The sequence below is a fragment of the Neofelis nebulosa genome, chromosome 6 (assembly GCF_028018385.1).
Source record: "Neofelis nebulosa isolate mNeoNeb1 chromosome 6, mNeoNeb1.pri, whole genome shotgun sequence".
NCBI classification, from domain to species: domain Eukaryota; kingdom Metazoa; phylum Chordata; class Mammalia; order Carnivora; family Felidae; genus Neofelis; species Neofelis nebulosa.
The window spans coordinates 57,336,608-57,358,461 of NC_080787.1; the positions used below are offsets into that span (position 1 = coordinate 57,336,608).

The 21,854-nt window shown below is 38.2% G+C and overlaps 1 protein-coding gene and 1 long non-coding RNA gene across 13 annotated transcripts in view; one reads left to right on the top strand and one right to left on the bottom strand.

The window, feature by feature from the left end:
- Positions 1-21,854, bottom strand: part of DST (dystonin) — a 496,251-nt gene that overhangs the window by 93,210 nt on the left and 381,187 nt on the right. For all 12 annotated transcript variants that reach the window (XM_058734319.1, XM_058734316.1, XM_058734317.1 and 9 more), the window contains 11 exons: positions 21,299-21,507; positions 20,358-20,675; positions 19,671-19,837; positions 17,653-17,809; positions 16,621-16,747; positions 14,033-14,092; positions 13,013-13,254; positions 11,674-11,803; positions 8,698-8,897; positions 6,511-7,006; positions 3,519-4,990 (listed from right to left, as the gene is read on the bottom strand). In XM_058734319.1, coding sequence (XP_058590302.1) covers positions 3,519-4,990; positions 6,511-7,006; positions 8,698-8,897; positions 11,674-11,803; positions 13,013-13,254; positions 14,033-14,092; positions 16,621-16,747; positions 17,653-17,809; positions 19,671-19,837; positions 20,358-20,675; positions 21,299-21,507 — 3,578 coding nt within the window. The remainder of the gene's footprint in view (positions 1-3,518; positions 4,991-6,510; positions 7,007-8,697; positions 8,898-11,673; positions 11,804-13,012; positions 13,255-14,032; positions 14,093-16,620; positions 16,748-17,652; positions 17,810-19,670; positions 19,838-20,357; positions 20,676-21,298; positions 21,508-21,854) is intronic.
- Positions 16,944-21,854, top strand: part of LOC131514384 (uncharacterized) — a 35,858-nt gene continuing 30,947 nt past the window's right edge. The window contains exons 1-2 of the long non-coding RNA XR_009263048.1: positions 16,944-17,089; positions 19,739-19,910. This is a non-coding gene — a long non-coding RNA (uncharacterized LOC131514384). The remainder of the gene's footprint in view (positions 17,090-19,738; positions 19,911-21,854) is intronic.

Below are 21,854 nucleotides of genomic sequence, written 5' to 3' on the forward strand. Positions count from 1 at the left end.
TCCAAGGAAAACTAAATTAGAATCTGAATTGTACACAGATTAATTGGCCAACTTAATCAAGAGAGACACCATCAGGAAGACAATGAACTGTTTGGTTCTGTTTCCACCGCAGTGGTGGTGGTCACCGTCATCACTGCATCATTGATGACGTCATTACAGCATCCACGCATCAGGTTCTAAGCCAGGTTCACACACATTTATTTCATGTTTCTCACCACAGCCGGTTTTATAAAACACTTTCATCAAGTAAGTATTCCTGGTGTTTTTGGTTCGAAATGGACAATGGTTACTTAGCTCACCCAAATTAGGCTAGAGAAGAGATGACTCAAAATTTCCCAGAGAAAGTATCAGATGTGCATCACGATGAGTCAGACTGACACAGTGTTCTGCATTATTTCCACCAAAACATCCAAGCTGTGATACTTACTACCTGTGTGACCTTGGGCAGGTCACCTAACCCCTGGCTCTCAGCTTCCTTACACAAGATGGGGATCATAATGATAGCATCCATGTTTCAGGACTGTTAACAGAACTGAAGACAGGATTTAGAATAATGTTTAACACATACTAAGCCCTTCGTAAATGTTAACTGCTTGTAACTGCTTTTTAAAAAACATACATATACAAATAAACAGAATTAGTGACTGTATGCCACCATCTTTATTTACCACAACAACATTCTTCTTATTTTTTCCCCTCTGTTGCTAAAATATATTAAGTGCAGGTGATTTGTCCACTTGGAAGCTTCTTTTTGAGTCCCTAGGTCTCAAGAGACTGAAGTTATGTCAAGATGTTCTTTATTACTAAATTTCATTAAAATCAATCAACTGCTTCCAAAGTAATCAGAAAAGAGACAACACAGCATGCTAAGTGGTCTATTTTAGAAGAAGTGACCACTTTATTTCTCTTCACAATCAAACAGAACAATCTCTGTAACATTAATGGTAATGATGCTTTAGGGCTTTTCAGTTTGCAAAACACTTTCCATGCAGTGGTGAGAGTGCTCGTCCTACCTTGCTTTTTCTTACTTTCAAAAGAATTCTCTGCATGGAGAGCCCATTTTTTCACTGCATTCATGCTTGGGAACACAAAGAAGGAGGTATCGACAAGCAGCAGCACCAATATTATTACTTTTGCCCATTTTCTTACAAGTAGTTGAAGTTGTAAAGAGAAATGAAGGCCTTTTTTCTACACAAATTCACAGAAAAATCCAGAGAAATGATAGGTTTCACAAAAGCACTGAACATGCTTCAATTTCATTAGGAAGAAGACTACTTGATTACTGTCATTTAAGCATTCAGATTTTGTCAGGGTTCTATAGAAAACTCCAGGGACTCACTTATCAAGCTCTCCCCCAGACCTTTGATGCAGCAATGGCTACAGAACATTTTATTTTTTATTATTTTTTTAAAGTTTATTTATTTATTTTGAGAGAGAGGGAGAGAGAGAGGGCGAGGGCGAGGGCGAGAAATACAGCACAAGCAGGGGAAGGGCAGTAGGAGAAGGAGACAGAGAATCCCAAGCAGGCTCCACACTGTCAGTGCAGAGCCCAACATGGGGCTCAATCCCGTGAACCCTGAGATCATGACCTGAGCAGAAATCAAGAGTCGGGCGCTTAGCCGACTGAGCTGCCCAGATGCCCCAGAACGTTGTTTTTCCGAGAGTGAATTCTCTCATAGGAAATCTCTATTTTGCAAAACAGAAATAGGAAAGTTTGACAGAGTAATTAGGGAAGTCAAATCAACTGTAAGGTAGCTTTTGTGAAAATTAATTAAGGGAAACCTCACTAAAATGGGAAGTTCAGCAGGGGTAGCTCTCATGCCCTACCACTCAGTCCTCAATTGCAAATCCCACAGGAAGAATCAGACCTCGCAGGTGGATACTACTCTACCGCAGGGCAGGCAGAAGGAAGGACTTACCCCTCCACCCCGATCCCCACAACAGTCCAGCCAAGGAGAGACAGAACAAGTCAGCCAGTGAGAAGCCGCTACACTTTCAAACCCCAGTTTACTCCAATAGACTTTTTGTTGACAACAGCCTTCTCTACTTCTAGCCTTCCGCCATAAAACAACGTTCCTCTCCTTTGTTCTCCAGACTTGCCTATGGTTTTGCCCCGGCATGCTTGTCCCCCATCACAATTCTCTGCTATTCTCAAGTAAGTCTATCTTTTGATGGTAAAGTACCTGCCAGTTTTATTTTTTAAGGTTAACACTTCCTTCACCTTCAGAAATCAAGATCTATACAGAATCACAGATTTTTAAGCCCCGAAGGAACCAGGACTTAAACACATTTTATAAATACCAAATGACCATAATAGTAATAAGTTATTTTTCAAAAGTCAGTCACCTAAATAGCGTTATTAAAGATGAGCAAAGGAAACACTATGCCAAGTATAACAACGTAGAATATGATAGTCCATCTGATTCATATTCATTTCTCATGGGAAATAATTTATAGTTTTGCAAGCTCTATTTTCATTTGGCCTTGTTTTATCCTTTATGTGCTAGTGGTGGGACTTACCATCATACTGGTCTTTACTGCAAAGCAAAACATACCTCATGAATAGAACAAGACCCACACCAACCCCAAAGACTGATACAGGTCCCATGCAGTCCCAATACTTAGGACCTCCTCGGTGCAGTGTTGACCCTGTCTTTGTCCACTGTGGAGATGCAACTCTCACTCATACTGTCATAAATGAGGTCAAAACCAGTGACACTAAATGCTGCCCACCATTTTTATCTAATGTTCCATTTATTAAGCATCACTCAGTGCCATCAAGTGGCAGACGATTCTTGGCACGGAGGAGCTTGCAGTCCAATCAAAAATAATTTTTTTTCCTAATCCTCTGGAGTGTGAGCCCAAGATCTTTGTTTTATAAAACCAGGATTACAACATGGAACTCCACTCTGCTTTTACAAATATGAACTTCTGGAAGAAAAAGTTTACAAAAGAAATTAAATTAAGAAGGATAAGAAGACTATAAAAAGGGAAAGAGCAGGAACAGACTATAATTCACCATCTAAACAAAATGCTGGGAGACAAACATGAAGAGAACAAGCTTTTTGTGTTATACACTGGCCTCTGCAGCAGAGTTCAAAACATGGCTTTGCTCACTCCAGATGTCAGTTGTAAATGACATCAGACGCAGACTCTAAAATGTTAGTTTCAGGCTTGCCTAAAACTTTTCAAGTACCCTTTGACCTCTTGATATTATCTCAGGTTTTATTCCATGAGGGCCCAAATTCCTAGTAAGCTTGCAAGTCCCCACATGCCTGGATGTTACCCCCATAACACGCTCCTTCAGGCTCAAACGCTCGCTACATGACAGCCATATTAGAAGGTTCTACAAAATAGGCAATCTCCTTCTGATACCAATTATAAATTTATTTTAATAACGAAAAATAATAAAAATTTATTTTTCTAATAAAAATAAAAAATAAAGATATGAAATAAAAATTCTCTTTAAAAGTGAAAATTAAAAAATTTTTTAAACATAAAAATGAAGAATTCCCTACCTTGAACACATTAAGCTGTTGGTTAATGGTCTCTGTTTCCATACCAACAGGGCCTTGAGACTCTTCATGTTCTTCAGCCTTCTGAAGCAGAGTAGAGAATTCCTTCAGTTTGCTGTAGAATTCTTCAAGACGCTCAACCGTCCCTTCAACTTGCTCTTCTCGGGCTTGTGCTCGGTCCAGTAACTTGTTGCATTGTTTGCTTAAAGCTTCCAAGTCCCTTTTGATTCCAACAAGATCAGGAGAGGTTTCTTCCATGGCCAGCATCCTCTTGCAGGTTTTATTAGCATTGTCGTTGCTTGCTATGAGGGCTTCTAGTTTCTTCAGAAAGGCTTTGATATCCTCCTTTTGCTTTTGCAATGTTTCTACATCTCTCCCCACTGGGGCCATACTATCTAGTTCATCATCGAACTCTGCAAACTGAGAAAACATTTCTCGGATGGTATTCTGGAAATGCCCAATGCCCTGAAGCTTGGTTTCTAAGAATGAACACCTTTCATCAACCTGTTGACTCAATGCACTATGTTCTTGAGCTAAGGTTTCTGCTTGTAATAAAACATCAGAGGTTCCCTTTGAGTCTGAAGCTTCTACCACAAGGTCTTGTGCAAGCCCTTTGACCAAATCTACCTGATGTTTCAAGGTCTGAAGGGTCTTCTGCTGAGTCTGCAACACAGTCAGGTATTTGTTACTGTAGGCCTGGGGTCCTAAGGAATCATAGACATCTAGCTGCTCCTTTGCACACTGAAGCTGCCTTTTAGCTTCTTTGGAAACTTCTTGAAATTCTTTAAACTTCTGGGCCATGTTCTCCAGAGAGAACTTCTTACTGTGAAGTTGCTCGGTGACCATGTCTACTTTCTGGATCAGTGATTTGTTCTCATCTGTAACAGACTCTTTATCTACCTCACAGACACTGAGCAAGCTATTGGCTGCATTGTTTAGCAGTTCTACCATCCCGAAGTGTTGGTTCATTTCCTTCTGCAGAGACTGTAACTTGGCAACAGAATTCTCTGTTTCAGCAGGATCCAAGCAAAATTTTATTTCCTCCAGGTTATTTTGACATTTGTCTATCCATGGCCGGAGAGTCTCCACATGCTCTCTGTACTTGAGGGCTTTTTCCAGTGAATCTTTTACCCTGTCTTCCCGTTCTTTCACCTGCTTATTAAATCCATCCCAGTTGGTTTTAATTGAGTTAAGTTGTAACTGTAAGGCTGCCTTCTCAGACCCTTGTGTTTTTAACAAGAGATTTTCACCTTCTGCAATCGTTTTTTCATAAATACTAGACTGAGCAGACAAAGTTTTACTAAAGTCTTTCTGATCTTTAATTAAGGACTCCAAGACATCGAGTTTGGCTGATATGGGGGGACACTTGTTTTGCTCTTCTTTCTTTGTATCCAGCCAAGCCTGAAAATCTCGAGACATTTGCTGAAACTGGTGAGAGCTCGCACAGGCTGACTGAAGGTGCTGAACATGATTCTCTAAAAATGAAATCACAGACATGTTTATTTTTCATCAAAATGTAATTCTGTCTGCGAAAAGCCAAGAGAAAGACCACCAAATAAACGCACAGAACTGGCTAAAAGGAAAGCCTGTTAGCACTAACTGTAAGAACTACAAGTGAGCTCAAGTCCGACATGGAGGCTGAGGAGGAGCAGGAGGGGAGCACCACAGGAAGAACAGAGGCTGTCAAGGCTAGATCCTGGAGCCAACTCCATTCCAGTACGAGGAAGTGATAACTGTTCAGAGTTCATGTTATTCTGATAAATAATCCACCTCCTGTAAAATCTGACTTTTCCACTTCCGTGATTTGTACCTGTCATAGGGGCACTACGGAGCACCTGGGGACTACAGGGGTTAGGGTTCCAGCCCAGCCTCTCAAAATGCTGGAAGACCCTGGACAGATGACTAAACCTCCGAGCCTCATTTCCCCGAATGTAAATTGGCAAAATCAATAGAAGCTATTGTGGTGATTAAATGACAGCACATGTAAAGTTCTTAGCTTACTGCCTGTCACATAAAAGTGGCTGTAACAGGAATAATCACCAACACGCTAGCTAATATTCATTACCAATATCCTGTCAAAATAAAGGAGTAAATCTGAAACGGCTGCTATGATCAATAAATAAATCCAATCAATTAAAAAAGTATAAACTGAGTATTTACTAGGTGCAAGGCATTCAGTGTTACTTTCAAACAGAACAAATATAGCAGCCAAATGCAGGCCATTCTAACGTGCAGTAACTCACTACCACTGCCTCTGACACATCCTGGCTCATTATGGCCACAGTAGGTGAGAGAGAAACAGAGTGCCAAATGCTTCTCTTTCACACATTTCTTTAGAAAAGCTGTCTGCGGCAGAATGAAACAAAGTAACTGTAGATGAGAAAATGATACAAAGCCTTTTTAATAACTGTATCCATCTGTTTTTCTGATGCAGTGAAACTGTCACAAGACAAAAACATTTAGGTCTTTTACCTTATTTTATTTTTTTTTTATTTTTTTTTAATGTTTATTCACTTTTTGAGAGACAGAGACAGAGTGTGAGCAGGGGAGGGGGCAGAGAAAGGGGGAGACGCAGAATCCGAAGCAGGCTCCAGGCTCTGAGCTATCAGCACAGAGCCCAACACGGGGCTTGAACTCACGAACTGTGAGATCATGATCTGAGCTGAAGTCGGATGTTGAACTGACTGAGCCACCCAGGTGCCCCAAACATTTATATCTTTTAAAAACCAGGTTGAAATATCTGAAATTTCAACGGGCCTTCGTTCAAGGGATTTTTGCCAATTATGCGTGCAGAATTTCCCTGATGCTGCATCTGCACGTGAACACAGAATGACTCTCTGTGCTCATGTGAGTGGCCCCTTCCCCATCTACAATTTCAGTGAGGGCAGACTCTCTTTAGGGTCCTAGCTTCCTGGCAACAGCTTGGAAACACAGAGCAGGCAATACTTGATCTCTATTTCCAGGAAATATATGTATTAAAAGAAGACAGACGAACCTGCTTTTTGTTCAATATCCTTAAATGACTTTATGATGCCTTCTAGTTGCCTACTCAGTTCTGCTTTCAAGTACTCTTCTTTAACCAGTGCTGACAAATCCTCACAGAGGGCCTGGGCCACGTTTATCTGTTTCATTTCCTGCTCCAGTTCCCGCTTCATTTTTTGGGCTGCTTCCAACTGCTGGTTCATGGCATCAGGGTGCGCGCTCACGGCCGCACTGGTGATGAGTTTATTATCCAAGTCACTCAGTTTATCAGAAAGACTTCTCAGCAGGCTTTGATACTGTGTGCTCTTAATAATGGCTTGGTCGATCCAGTCACATCTGTCACTCAATTGTCCTGTTAGGCTGTCCCACTTTTGGGTCACAGCTGCCAGTTGCTCTTTCACAATCCCATGGAAAGAGGGGTGTTCACCAGGTCTGCTCAAAATGCTCTGACCAGCTGCAGTTAGCTGCTCATACTGAGGCTTCCGAGTATCAAATTCTTGCAGCAGGATCTAAGGCAAAGAGGTAACAAGGGTAAATAAACATACAAGTTAGTGGATAATTATGGAAAACAGAGCTTTGAGTTTCTAAACAGACATAAATGGTCTAGTTTTTACTTATCTAGTTTTTACTTTTGTTTTTTAGTTCCTGTTTTCCTAGCTTTTATTTCAAGGGCAGTGCAATTATCTTAAATTAATCCAAAGAGCAGTGGTGCTTCACAGAGATAACATTTTGTCTAAAATAATATCCCTCAAAGGGGAAAAGAGAGTAAATATAGCAGTCTGGGCAAAATGAAGAAAAACCCATGTACAAATTTTCATATACAAAGACAAGCATTGCTATTGGACAAGTTCATATCACACAAACACCAAATTTGTATTTTCCTACTTGGAGTTGTCTCTTGGTAGGATATTTTAAATGCTCTATAGCATTTTACACCAAAGGAAACGTTCAGTGAAAACAATGTTAGAATACATTAACTCATACTGCATTGATTTATAAAACCTCTTTTAAATATAAGATTACTGACATTTATACTCTCTATATAAAAATTTTAGCCAATAAATCATGTTGCTCAGAATGTGCAGGCTCAACACTGACTCTCGTTCTAAAATGAATGATCTAAAAATTTCCTTTTTATATTAAGTTTTTAAATGTTTATTTATTTTGAGACAGTGTGCATGCATGTGTGTGAGCCAGTGGGGAGGGGTGGTTGGGCGGGGAGGGGTGGTTGGGCGGGGAGGGGCAGAGAGAGAGAGAGAGAAAATACCTAGCAGGCTCCGTGCTATCAGCGCAGAGCCTGATGTGGGGTTTGATCCTACAAAATGTGTTATCATGACCTGAGCCAAAAACAAGAGTCAGACACTTAAGCAACTGAGCCACCCAGGCACCCCCTAAATTGTAGTATAATATTTTATCTATCTTAGGGAGACTACCAAGTCTAGGGGCAATTATTTCTGCCAAGAATTTATTTACATCTTTTGTTTTCACTATCTTTAGGGTAAGAACATATATGAACTAGGACATGTTGACTCTAAACTACCAAGACTGATTTGTGTTTTCAAAAGTATAGGATTAGCCGCACTGCTCTAATACCACTACATATACAGGAGGAAATCTAACTGGAACCACAATGGAGCTTTTTCTCTCTGACTTAAATTTCATGTATTTTTTTTTCTCCTTGTGGATTTATCCACTTTGTAATTAGACTGGTCTAACCCACTCTGTTTCAAGATTCCTCTGTTTTGCTTACTCTTTTTCCTCTTCTTATTCTGTCTTTCCCCCCCTCAGGGCTGTATTGCATGAGTTTTACAAGTTTCATTATCTTCTACCACAATCAAAATGAATAAAACCTCAAAGGAGCAATTTCTAAACAATAAAAAGCATATACCAGCTTCTCATAAAAATGTAATTACTTATACAATCACATTAATATTTCAAAAAAGGCCCTTTTTAACAGGGTCTGCACAAACCACAATATGACTCAAATGATCAAGGGACTTGACACACTCATGGGCTCAGGAGACTGATGCCTCCTGGCTTTGGTTCCCTGGGGGTTTCCCCACTAACCTCAGGATGTTATCTTATGGGCATCTGAAACATTACAAATACACTTCAAGGCAGTTTAAGCACATACTGTCCACAGCTAATGTATTTATAATGAAAACACTTGTCTTATTAAGTCAAGTCATGTAACACTCACCTGCACCTGCTGCCTTTGTGTGTTTAGCATATTTGGGTCAATTGACAAGGGCCCAAGAACACTGACCATCAGTTCTTTTTCCACAAGCCACTGTTTTAACTGAGCCTCTACAGTCTGGAATTGGGTTAGATTATTAGAGGATTCTTCCAGTTTTTGTTGTCTATCAACTGTTAATTGATTGAGTTCTTGCCACTTAGAATCTAAAAGAAAAAGATAAAAAATAAAAGAGGTGTTTGGTTTTTATACATTAACATCACTACATGTATGAAGACTGCAGGACAGGACTCAGAATGATACATAGGTGGCTATCATTCCATCTTTGTAACTCTTCTTACACAGTCGATTAAAGCCTACTCTGAGGGTCAATGGCATTTAATGATACAGATTTTATGATGCTGGTGCTGGGTATCAACCGAAGTACATGAAAAACAAATTTGAATCTGACCCTAGAAGATAATGTAGAATAATATGGAATATTCCTTGAAGCAAACAGGATCCGGAGATCCTCATTTCTTCTAGAGGTCCTATACAGTCTGTTTATTCAACAATAACTGCCCTACTAGAACAATGAACATTAATTCTTTCCTTTAATAGGAAATCTTCAATGATCAATTCTGGGCAAATGACTCCCACGTTTGTATATCCATGTCCATTCTATTTTATTTAAATCACCACTGACAACCAGCTGCCTGAAAGTTACACTAGGAAATCTCACCAACCCTTCACACTTAACATAAAAAAAAATCACTTTTTATTCCTATCGAAACTGGCAGATTTTTCCGATTTTAGATTACTTTGAAAGGTTATTCTCCCACGTCACTGAGAAACAATAATTCAGAATGTTCTTTCATGACTCTCTGAACTCCTATATCCTTGATCATAAAACCTGAAACCCATCCTTTACATTCCTAGTGTCCTAACTCCATTTTGGTCCTCATCATGGTGTGCCTAGACTCGTGTTTCTCAAACCCCAGCTGCATTAGAATGACCTGGAGGGACACAGGTTGCTCAACCCCCTCCCCAAAATCTACAATTCAGGAGGTCTGAAGTGGGGGCTGAAATTCTGCATTTCTGGAAAGTTCCCAGGGGACACTGATGCTGTTGCTCCCAGGGGCACACCTTTGAGAACTATAGTTCTAGACTACTAGTCTTACCACGGGTTTCCTTGTAATTAGGGTATCCCAGCTGCAACCAATTTGGTTCTAAAATAATTTCCCTTAAAAATCACTTAAATATGTCATTTCTGTGCTCATATCCTTTAATAACTAACTCCTCACCACCTAGATGATAAAATCGGAGGACTTCTGCCTCACATTCGAGGCCTCCCACAAACTGACCCTAATCTACTAACAGTAGAGGGTATGCAGTCTGAGATGAAACCTCTAACCTAGCCCTGTTTATCCTACCATTATCATCCAAACAGGCTTCTGCTTACATAAGCCCCATACCTAACACAGCCCTATCTCCTCTCTGTATACCCCAGCTCTGTCCTTCATCACAATTCTACTAGATTTCTCTGCCAGGAAGGCTTTCAAGCTGTTCCCACCCTCATACAGTATGCCCTCTGAGGCCAAGAGTTATTGACCAGCATTTGAACACATTAGTCACTCAATAAACAGTTACTGATGGGCATGATTAGTTGACCTGACAGATTTTTTCATCTAGCACAGTACAATAAATGGCTGTTTTTAATAGAACCCAGTCCCGAAAACCTCACCTAATAGCATCATTCTATATGGCATGTTCCAATCAAATATAATCTGACAACAAAATAATGCAATTCAAATAATGAATTGGGAGGGAGAAATATCAAAATCTTATTGGGAAGATTTTTTGAAATATGCATTACTTACCCCTATTCTCAAATATCTTGATAATACTGTCCTAAGTAACTCTGATACCCCAGGTGACAGCCACTGAATTAGGGACAAATTAATTATAATGCAATAGTCTATAGTTGGATTAAATATAGCTTTGAACGTTAAGATCCCTTAAAATAACTTTTGAAACTAAAACATATTTACAGGTTTCTAAATTTATCATAGCATATCTGACTCTAATGGAAGGACAATATTTAGCTAAACATAATGGAACAATTGAAAGTAAAAGAATTCTTATTATAATCATAGTAAACACACAGCAGTTATTATGTGCCAGGTACAGCTTGTCTAAGCCGTACACACATTAATTCATTGAATTCTCTAAACAATACTATGAAGTAGGGAAAATTAGTACCATTGTCTTACGTGCATTTTCCTTATCATTATAATAGTGAAATGGGGTGATAAGATAATAGAGCTTGTGAAGGAAGTTCCTTGTTTAGGAGAAACCGTTTCTATGGGGACAGGATAGAGATGGGAGGATAACTCTAGATAAAGAGTGAAAATCACTAGATTTCTGTAGGGAGCTACTTTTTAACCCTGATGGGGGAAGAGAACAACACACAGTAGGGGCCAAACGAGTCCCAGAAGGAACTTCATGAAGGAGAAGGGAGTTTGTCTTTTCCAGACCGAAGGGAATATATATGTGTGTATGTATGTATGTGTATGTGTATATATATATGTGTGTGTGTGTACATAATACATACACACACACACACACACACACACACGTAAGGAATATTTAAACTAAAATATAATAAAGTATAAAAAATAGAAACACCAAAAATCAAGTAAAAACCAGTAATGAAAACATGTTACTCAGTGCACAGCATTTTATTTCCCAGTATCTACCCTCTTCATAAAAATAAACTTAGTTATGGTGTTTAGCAAGAAAAATACAAGATATGCCAAGTCTCAGTACAATATAATTTGAAATGGTATATTTAAATATGCAACATTTTAAACACAAAACATTAAGGCAAATTCAAAAGTAAACCGAGGCTGTTGGATAATTTTTTTTCGGATAAAGACTGTGATTAAAAAATAATTGTGCTTCTTTCTATTGGTGGACTCTGGTTTAAGTAACATAACATACCAATTTCTGTCAACATCTGTTTCCATCTGGGGGCCTCAGGAGTATCTGGGTTCTCCTCCAACAGCTCTGTCAATTTGTCTTTCAACTCCTGTACTTTGTTTACATTTTGCTTCAGTTCTGCCTCAAATGACTAACAAAAGGAAAAAAACTGTGTTAAAGTATGTCAATATCAAAAGACACAAACACAATTACAACAGACGAAAATATCTACTGTTAGGTGCTGAAATGAGTGAGGACCAGAATTCAGCAGGTAATTATTCTCCTTTCCTCTTCTTAACCAATCTTCAACTATCTGATAAAGGAATCCCAAAGAGGAACACTACTACTGTGGAGAAAATTACTCCACTTTCTGTGGAGAAAATTACTCTACACCCTAGTACCTAGGAATAATTTCTTATTATCCTCAAACAAATCCCTTTGGAAAAAAGGAAGATGGCATCAATATTGTAACTGAGAAGAAAATCAGTCTGGATAAAAGCTGCCAGGTCTGAGAATCTACTAGTGAGTCAATGCTTTTCTGGATAACACATTATAGAATTCAGATATAGGTAATCACATTTGTAGACATTTTTGCCATAATTGCCACAAAAAGTCATTTCCCCCGTCTTGACAGTTGCAGAAAGAAATGCCATCTATTGAAGAAAGGGAAAGCATAAGCTACCCTATTTTATGCTGGACAGAACAAATCCCTGATACACCTACATAAATCTTTTCTAATAGTTGACTGGTTAAAATCCCAGACTTAACATGATTTAAAGGTGGCAAAGCTGGGGCATCTGGTGGGCTTAGTTGGTAGAGCATACGACTCATGATCATTGTAGGTTGTAGGTTTAAGCCCTATGTTAGGTGTAGAGATTACGTGACAATAAAATCTTCAACGTTTTATTTTTTGAAAGACAGAGAGACAGAGTGTGGGTGGGGGAGGGTCAGAGAAAGAAGGAGACACAGAATCTGAAGCAGGCTCCAGGCTCCATGAGCTGTCAGCACAGAGCCTGACATGGGGCTCGAACCCACTAACCATGAGATCATGACCTGGGCCAAAATCAGACACTTAACTGACTGAGCCACCCAGGCACTCCTAAAAATAAAATCTTTAAAAAAAAAACAACAAAGAAAGGTGGCAAAGTTACCCCAAACAGTTCACTCATCTTTGTAATGTCTGTGTGTAAAACAGATTCCTATTATCATCACTTTCTACAGAAAAACATATGAAACAAAACTGGCAAATTATTTGCTGAAGGTTATAGAGCCAGAAATCACAATAGGGGTCCTGAGGGTCCCATCTGAATGCTAGTCTGTTCTTTTTTAGGTCTTCAATAAATATATCCACAGAATATACCTTGTTCTGCTCAACTTGAGTCTTCACAGCTTCCGCATCTGTAGGTGTAGGTGCCTGATGCCATTTTGTTGCAGTTTTATTCATCTTCTGTAGCCACTGCATCATTGCACTTGATTCTTCCTGAGCCTTTTGCAATTTGGAGAGTTTGCTATTCAGTTCAGATATTTTGTCCTTAAGTAAGAGGCCAAGATCTTCATAACCATGGCTTATGTCAGTCATATCCTTTTTAATGGATGTTAACCCTAAAAGTAAAAAAATAAAATAAAATAAAATCAGATGGACACATTTTCAAGACAGTTTAGAGTTAGAACTCTAGAAATAAGTTTGCTTTACATGTTATTCCCTTGTATTTTCTCTATATTAAGCCTACCATGATAAAGTCATAGAATTTTTAGAACTAAAGGGTTAATATTTCTAACAATTTTTTTAGAATTATAATGTTATTTAATAACAAACAATTTAGGTACATTGCATAATACCAAAAACCATAAAATGCTATATATTAATTTCTTAGAAATCAAACTCAAGGAAATAGCTCAAAGAATGTTATTCCAAGTGACAAAATATCTTAAATTACTTAACCAGAAAAAAGGAACATAACCAAATACCAAACTGAACTACCAGGTTTCACTAACTTCAGATGAACAAAATTGCATGGAATGTTATATTAATATGATACTTATGGCAAATGACTATGATAATAAATAATTATTTTAAGTCAAGGTTGAAATTTCGATATAACTACTGTTCATCTCTAAAGATTTTTTCTCAAAAACAAAAAAAAGGGGCGCCTGGGTGGCTCCGTTGGTTGAGCGTGCGACTTCAGCTCAGGTCATGATCTCGCGGTCTGTGAGTTCAAGCCCCGCGTCGGGCTCTGTGCTGACAGCTCAGAGCCTGGAGCCTGTTTCGGATTCTGTGTCTCCCTCTCTCTGACCCTCCCCCGTCATGCTCTGTCTCTCTCTGTCTCAAAAATAAATAAACGTTAACAAAAAAAAATAAGCACTTAAAGTTACTATTCACCTTTATTTGCCAAAATTTCTTGAGTATCTGTGGCTGCTCCTTCACCATTTATTATTCCACCTGCAAAATTATTAACACTGAAGTAGTCATAGATTCCAATAGTATTTCTACACATTAACAGTAGACTGCATTAACTCAAACCCCATAAACAGTAGTCATTTACAAATGTTATTACTATTTGAAAATGTAAACCACTGATTCAATTTCTAAATCAAATAAAGGTCGAAAATTTTAAGAAACTTTCTTGTCTATAAAATTCATTCTTAAAGTGGTAAGGTAACATGATCACTTTAAATACTAGTGTCAATAACTTTAGATTAATACATTAATCAATTATTAACATTAACAATCAATTAAGTATTAATTATAAAACAATTTTGCGATAAAGTTGCTTTATTGCTAAATTTTAGTGATAATGTCCTTGAAGCTCAAAAGTTGCTCACTATGTAAGTGTGTTGCATGAAGCATAAGTGACTGACAGACAAATCCTTACTTAAAAATTTGAAAATTGTCTGGTACAGTTACACAGTGTTATTATGGGTTTAATGGAAACAGAATGAGGTACAAAGACATGAAAAGTTAAAAGTAAAACAAACACACAAACCCTATTACTAAAACCCACATTATGTCAACACAGAGAGAGAAGAGCACAGTGGTTAGAAATGCCTGGGCTTCAGCGTATGAGTCACCTGAATTTAAATCCCAGCCCCACTAATTACTAGCTGGGTGACTGGACAAATTAATCACCACCCCAACCGAACAGGCGGGGATAATAATACCTAATTTAAATGCAAGAACACTGTAGGTATTCAAGACAGTTGACTGACTGCCTAGCAAATAGGAACTACTCAGTAAGTAGTAATTATTACTCCTCTCTAATTATATAAACATCTAGCCTTGGTTCCTTTTTCATAAGCAGAGTATTAAAATACTGAATTAGACTTTCTCATGTGAGTTTGCATCGGCTTCCTATCTAAAACACTAGACACATGAGAACAAGATTAAAACAATAATATTTAAATATCTAAATCTTAATCTATGTTTGGTCTCTTTAAAAAAAATCACACATTGACATTTTGGTTGAAATTGAACATATCCTGATGATGCTCAAAAATAATTCCTACCATGCTTGTTAGTTATCAAGAGTAGGAAAAAAACTTTTGTTTTTTTTTTTTTACCTATTGCAAATACAAAGTGGACCTGAAGAACTAAAAACACAATAGAATTCCTTTTCTAAAAACAAAGCCAAACAAAACACTTGACATTTCAGGAAATGTGATTAGAAGAGAAAGGAGAGGTCATCACACCATATATAACATAAGTGGGCCCTTAAATGGGGTTAATAGAGCGGAATAAATGGTTGAGAGAGGCCCAGCGGGAACATCAGTCTCACAAGAGGGGCAGCTAGGGGGCTGGGAGGGACAGATAAACCACAAAGGATACTCAGAGATTCTCAGAATAAAGATACAAGATTTGCCTCCATCTGTTCTTGTATTTAAAAAAAAAAAAAAACACCAATTTTAACAACATAAATATGTTTTAAACTATTGGGGCGCCTGGGTGGCTCAGTCGGTTGAGCATCCGACTTCAGCTCAGGTCGTATCTCACAGTTGGTGAGTTTGAGCCCCGTGTCGGACTCTGTGCTGACAGCTCAGAGCCTGGAGCCTGCTTCAGATTCTGTGTCTCCCTCTCTCTGCCCCTTCCCCATTGATGCTCTGTCTCTGTCTCTCAAAAATGAATAAACATTAAAAAAAATTTAAACTTAAAAGCATATCCACAACTTAAATGGACTGTAGAATCATTACTTATACATGACTCTCCCCTTGTGTTAAGTGCCTCAGTCATGACTGCAATTTAGATATGCTATAGTTGTTTTCTGTACAAAATAAAGTAGATGCTAAAGGAGATGGGAATTTTTTATTTTTTTATTTTATTATTTATCTTGTTGAGAGAAACCGAGACAGCACAAGCAGAGGAGGGGCAGAGAGAGAGAGGGAGAGCGAGAATCCCAAGCAGGCCCCGCCGTCAGTGCAGAGCAGACACGGGGCTTGAACCCACGAACCCTGAGATCATGACCTAAACCAAAACCAAGAGTTGGTCACTTAACCGAATGGGCCACCCAGAAGCCCCTAGATGGGACTTTAATTTTTTAAAAAAGGAGAGATTCACCCTACACAAAAGAACTGCTTCTTTCTTTCACCTCTCCTTTCCCAGGAGACCAGACTCATTTATCAAATATTTCAAAGAGGATTTGAGCATCTCCATTAATTACGGTAAAAAAAACAAATTAGAATCTGCTTTTTCCTCTTCCCCAATCTAAAGCTCCCTATTCTTATGTATCAGTCTGGCTACATTTCAACTGTAGCCTCTAACAAAATGAACAGAAGAGGGATCTGAAATTTGACTCATTACAGATACTGCTCCACATGGGGAGCATACTTTTAGTGCATGCATATACATGCCATCTTTCTTGTCACTTTTCTTTTGTGTTTACTTTATGCATCAATTTAAAAACTAAGGTAAATGAAAGTAACAGGGTCAGACCCAATTCTTAGGGGTTTCTCCACGGATGTAAGTAAAGCACATACCTGATTTGACTGCTGCTATTGCCTTTGCAGGGGTAGTGACAGCACTGATTAGGTTACATAGTGAGATCCCACTGTTGTTTACTTTCTGAATCTCTGGTGTTTTTGAACTCCACTTCTCTTGTAATTTCTTGAGATATGAAAACACATTATTTTCCAGTCTTCATAATAGTTTCAAAGTTACACATTATAATTCAATTTCTTTAACATATCTTAAAGTAATGATGACTGTGGGTCCTGATTCATGGGGGCGCGGATAGAAAAAAAGGCACCATCCCTACGTGACTGTTAACACTGTGCCCAGGTGACTGGTAACACTGTTAGCAGTGAGAAGTGAGGTATGGTCCATCCTGCATTCTGCTCCTAGCCACAGTGGAAGTCAGGCTATTTCTAGCTGCCATGGATTCCAAAGTAACTGTCAACTGCCAGTCTCAAGACTATACTCAGTAGTGGCCAAATTACAAGAAGAAAGGTACTAGAAATGATTTTTTTAAAAATGGGAATTCAGAATTCTATTTAATAGTGAGTTTTAATCATCAAAATTTCAATGAATTTTTAAAAACATACATCTCCACAAAGTTGGGAGTTGGGATAACTGCTGTAACTGGTCATAAGTTTTATGATTTGAATCAGTTGGCAAGACTTGTACACTATTTGTACTAGGGATTCAAATACTGGTTACAGTGATGTATCTGAGCTAGAGTTAATTGCTGAGTTGAAGAGCAGCATAACATAACGTTATGAGAAATGGTATAAAAATTCAAGCTAAGTAGAGGTTTGATGGGGAAGTAAACTTGGGTACTAGAACAGGCAGCCACTAATAAATATCTCTCAAAAATCAAATTAAGTCAAAGTTTGTGTTCTTCCTCAAAAGGATCAGAGCTATGTTATGACTTCCAAGTATTACCAAAATATACTGAACATAAATGAGGATCTAACTTAATATGATATTAGATAAAAGGAAACCACTAATAGTCTTTTAACCTCTCATGACTCACACAGGCAAGTAAGAATTAGTATTAGATAATGATTCACCTTAGTTTCTTCCAAAGATTTTCCTAAATCCTCCGCACCGAAAGAAGGCTGCACAATAGGAACTCTTTCTGTTGTTTCTTCTATCCATGACTTCAATGACTTAACAAGGACTTGGAAAGCATCCATCTGTTCTTGACAAGAAGATACAGCTTCTTTCCTAGATAACAAAAATTATTGAAGAATTTAAGTCTCTGACAGAAAATACTCCAAAGAAATAATTACTAATAAATAAATTATTATTCTTGTATCAAGCTTACTATTAAGAAAAAAATATTCCCCTATGCACACTCTAACCCTTGATAAAAAGAGGAAAGGTGTCATAGATCCAAGTGAAATCAGCTAAATAACTACTTTATTCCTCAGGCACACTCCACAGAAAAAGATAGGAGCAGTTAAGAAATCTGTAACCCATATGGTAATGGCACTCTATAATGCTACATAAACTCTGAGGCTATATAAACAGTTTTAACATTATTTAGATTAAGCAAACTTTGATCTGTCCACTTTATATGGTGCTTAATGCCAGCAGGCACAGAACGGGCAGGGAAACATTTACACATCACTGACATGAGGAAAACATCCTGCCATCTAGTGGTTTCTATACGACACTAGAGTCCTTCTAGTGGATGGATAAACCAGGTGCCTCAGAGAGTACAGTTCTCTCCAAACTCTCCAAAGATGAGGTGAGACCTGGTTACAAGAATGTTAACGACCACCTCCCCCACAGATCCTCAGAACGCTCCCCAATGAACTCTAGGATCTTTCTGTACACTAAGCACCTTGGAGGGAGGGCACATGCCCAGCAAGGAACAGCTGTGAGGACAGTCCCATTTGGTACATGGAGGATGACCTATGGATGGCATGTGCGCATGTGCGTGTATGTGGACTAGCAACATAGAAGAGTCCACTGAAGCTGGACTAATTACTGATGACTACATGGTCTTAAAACTGGACCATTCTGGGCACCTGGGTGGCGCAGTCGGTTAAGCGTCCGACTTCAGCCAGGTCACGATCTCGCGGTCTGTGAGTTCGAGCCCCGCGTCAGGCTCTGGGCTGATGGCTCGGAGCCTGGAGCCTGTTTCCGATTCTGTGTCTCCCTCTCTCTCTGCCCCTCCCCGTTCATGCTCTGTCTCTCTCTGTCCCAAAAATAAATAAAAAACGTTGAAAAAAAAATTAAAAAAAAAAAAAAAAAAAAAAACTGGACCATTCTGAAGGAAGAAAAAACCTAGAGTTGACCTAGGAAAAAGAATATTACTTCCGTGCAATGTGAATTAAATATTATGTGACAAGATGGAAAATGTAGCTCTGGAAATAGTATAGATAATAGCACTCAAAAGTTTTAGGTAGAGGATCCTGAAGAAATTAAGTATAGGTAAAAGATAAGTGTTTTCCATCTTTGTGGGTTCGTTAGCAAAACCAAATGTATATTCCAAACTAACATGAGATCAGAAATATGTATAAGTCTAGCCACAAGGTTTTTTTCTAAAAAGCACAGCTTTTTAGCTCAACTTAGGTTCATTTTCTCGTTTCTTATTTATTCACGGAATCATTTCTTTCTACAACTCTTTAAAAGGTAAACTATTTTACGTTTTAAAAAAGGCCATCAAGACTTATTTTAAAATTGCGCATAGCTTCTGAATTGAGCCCAAAAAGCAATGAGCCATGAGCTATCTTTCAAGGTTATTTCTGCTTTTGCAAATAAAATGTGCTATTCACCAAAAGCTTCAGAGACTATAGTGACTTTAGATTATTTTCAGTAAAACACCACCACCACTATTTTTCTTCGTAATACTCTCTACGTTTAGGAAAAAGTACCAAATTTCCTTCCTAAATCTTTTAACAAAATGCACTTAATTTTAATCCCCCCCCAAAAAAAATAGTATCAATATAAAAGCACTTACAAAGTAGTCCTATGCTTATTCTCAAGTTTTATTTCAGGTATTGACATAAGCAAAGAAAAATAATTCATTCTTTAAGTGTCAAGTAGACTAAAATCCAATTTCTTAAGGGGTGCTTACTTTTGTTTGATGGTATGCTCCATTTCCTTGAATTTCTTTGACAAATTATTTGTTTTTTCAAAAACCAGAGCCTTATCACCTGGCAAGCCATGGCTGGATATCTCCTTCAAAAGACTGTGTAAAACTTCAAGATCTTTCTTATGTTCTAAGAATTCAGAAGTTGATTCCTACAAAGGATTTAGATATTTAATCAATAGAAGATACTGCTAGATTTTCAGACGGCATTCTATCTACCAAGAGGTATGTATGGAGCCAGAATGGCTCTCCTCAGAATTTCACAGAAGAATGATCCCACCTGTAGTCAGTACTCTAAATATAAATAAACATGAAGTAGGCTGTTTGAAAGAGAACATAGTAAATTTATTTAATTTAAAAACGTACTCTTTATACTCTGTCTCTTTGTGGGTTCTGGCATATAAGGTACTTTTAAGATCTTTAATATGTGCAAACTGTGTATGTGAGACATGGTGTTCATTTCTAATCAATGAGCAAAACATATCAAGGAGAAGATGGGGTTTGGGATTTTTAAAGGAGGGAAGCACAGATCCTTACCAATCAGCAATTAATCTATCAGCAATCTATCAGCATTAATGATGATCGTTAATTATAATTCCGCTAATACATGTATGAGCTGGTCTTAAATGTTAATATACTTGATTAACCTTGTGATTATTAAGGAAGACACACCTGCATATATTGAGACAATTCACTAACGTCTTTTCCTGGCACATCTGTGTCAGTAAGAGCCTGAGTTTTTGTTTCTAAAAACGTTTGGAGCTTTTCTGAGAGGTTCTCAAAGAGTTCTACTTTGGTTTTGAGCTCCTCCATCTTGGCCAGTTTTTCTTTGTGTTTATGACTAGCTTCTGAAAACCGAGCAGACAAGTCTTTCATCTTGGCCTGCAGTGAGGATGCAGTGGATGGGTCTGAGGTCTCCATAAATTTCTTCACTTTTTCATTCATGGCATTTATACTGCTCTGACGACCTGCAATATCCTGTTCCAACATCTGAAATGAACCAAATAATGCATATGTTTCACAATGATGTTTACAAATAGTATCACAGAGTGTTAAAAACATCACTATTCATAACAACATGAGCTTGAACCACCTGTGACTGAGGCAAGTTAACGTTGAAACTGACTGACAAGTCTGATCTGTCCCTGGAGGAACACAATCCCAAATCTCTTCAAGAGAGACTGGAGAACAGCTGGCAAGTTGCCTGAGCAAGGCAGGAGGCGGCTGCTACTCAGCAGCCCCTGGGATCTAATGGAGCCCCGGGATTATCCATGGTCCTCATTTTTAAAAGGCTAGACAACAGCAAGATTGATCTGATTAACCTCATGTGCAGCTGGCTGAAGCTGTGATACACACGATAGGGCTCATGTATGTGTAAGCCCTCTGAAATGAATTACACTCATGAAAAAGTATACAAAGCTCTCTCTATACTTCTTCACAGAAAAACTGTTCTGACACATGTGTTTTGGTGCAAGCAATACTGTCCAGTTATACTCAAGAAACCCCTTTTTCTATATCCTTAAATTGATCTTAAATCTACCCCTTCTTGGGACTTTTTAAACATTTTTTTTTCATCTAAAAGTGTTTTTTTTTTCTTTTTAAATGTCACTTACAATGTTTTTACTGATCACATCCTGAAGAGCAGCAGAGTTTAAGGGCACTTGACCTTGTTCTTTCAGAGAACTTTCCACACTTCCCATCCAGTCCAGCATTTCATCCAGGCCATCCTGCACACTCAGTGAGCGGGTCAAGGTTATCTGGAGTTTTTCATTTCGTTCATTAACAGACTTGGACAGATCATCATATCTCCCAACAATGTCATCTAGTCCAAAGAGATCAGGAAATGTTAACCATGAAGTTCTCTTTGACCTATTCCTTTTCAAAAATACACTAAGGTGAGTCACAAAACTTCCATACCAAAATTGGAAAAAGGAAAAAGTTTAAATGATAAATTCAAAATACATAATCAGAGCACCATCTAAAAACTTAAAAAAAGAAGGAAAGCATCTCAGTGGAATATAAAAAAAAGAATTATTTCTTTAAAAATAGTTCAAATATATGCCATCTGCATTTGAAAAGAGATTTTTGGATGCATAAATATTTGAATTGTCGCAGAGAATGTTAAGTGGTCTAAACTGCTGATGTTTGGAATAAATATTGGTTCTCAAC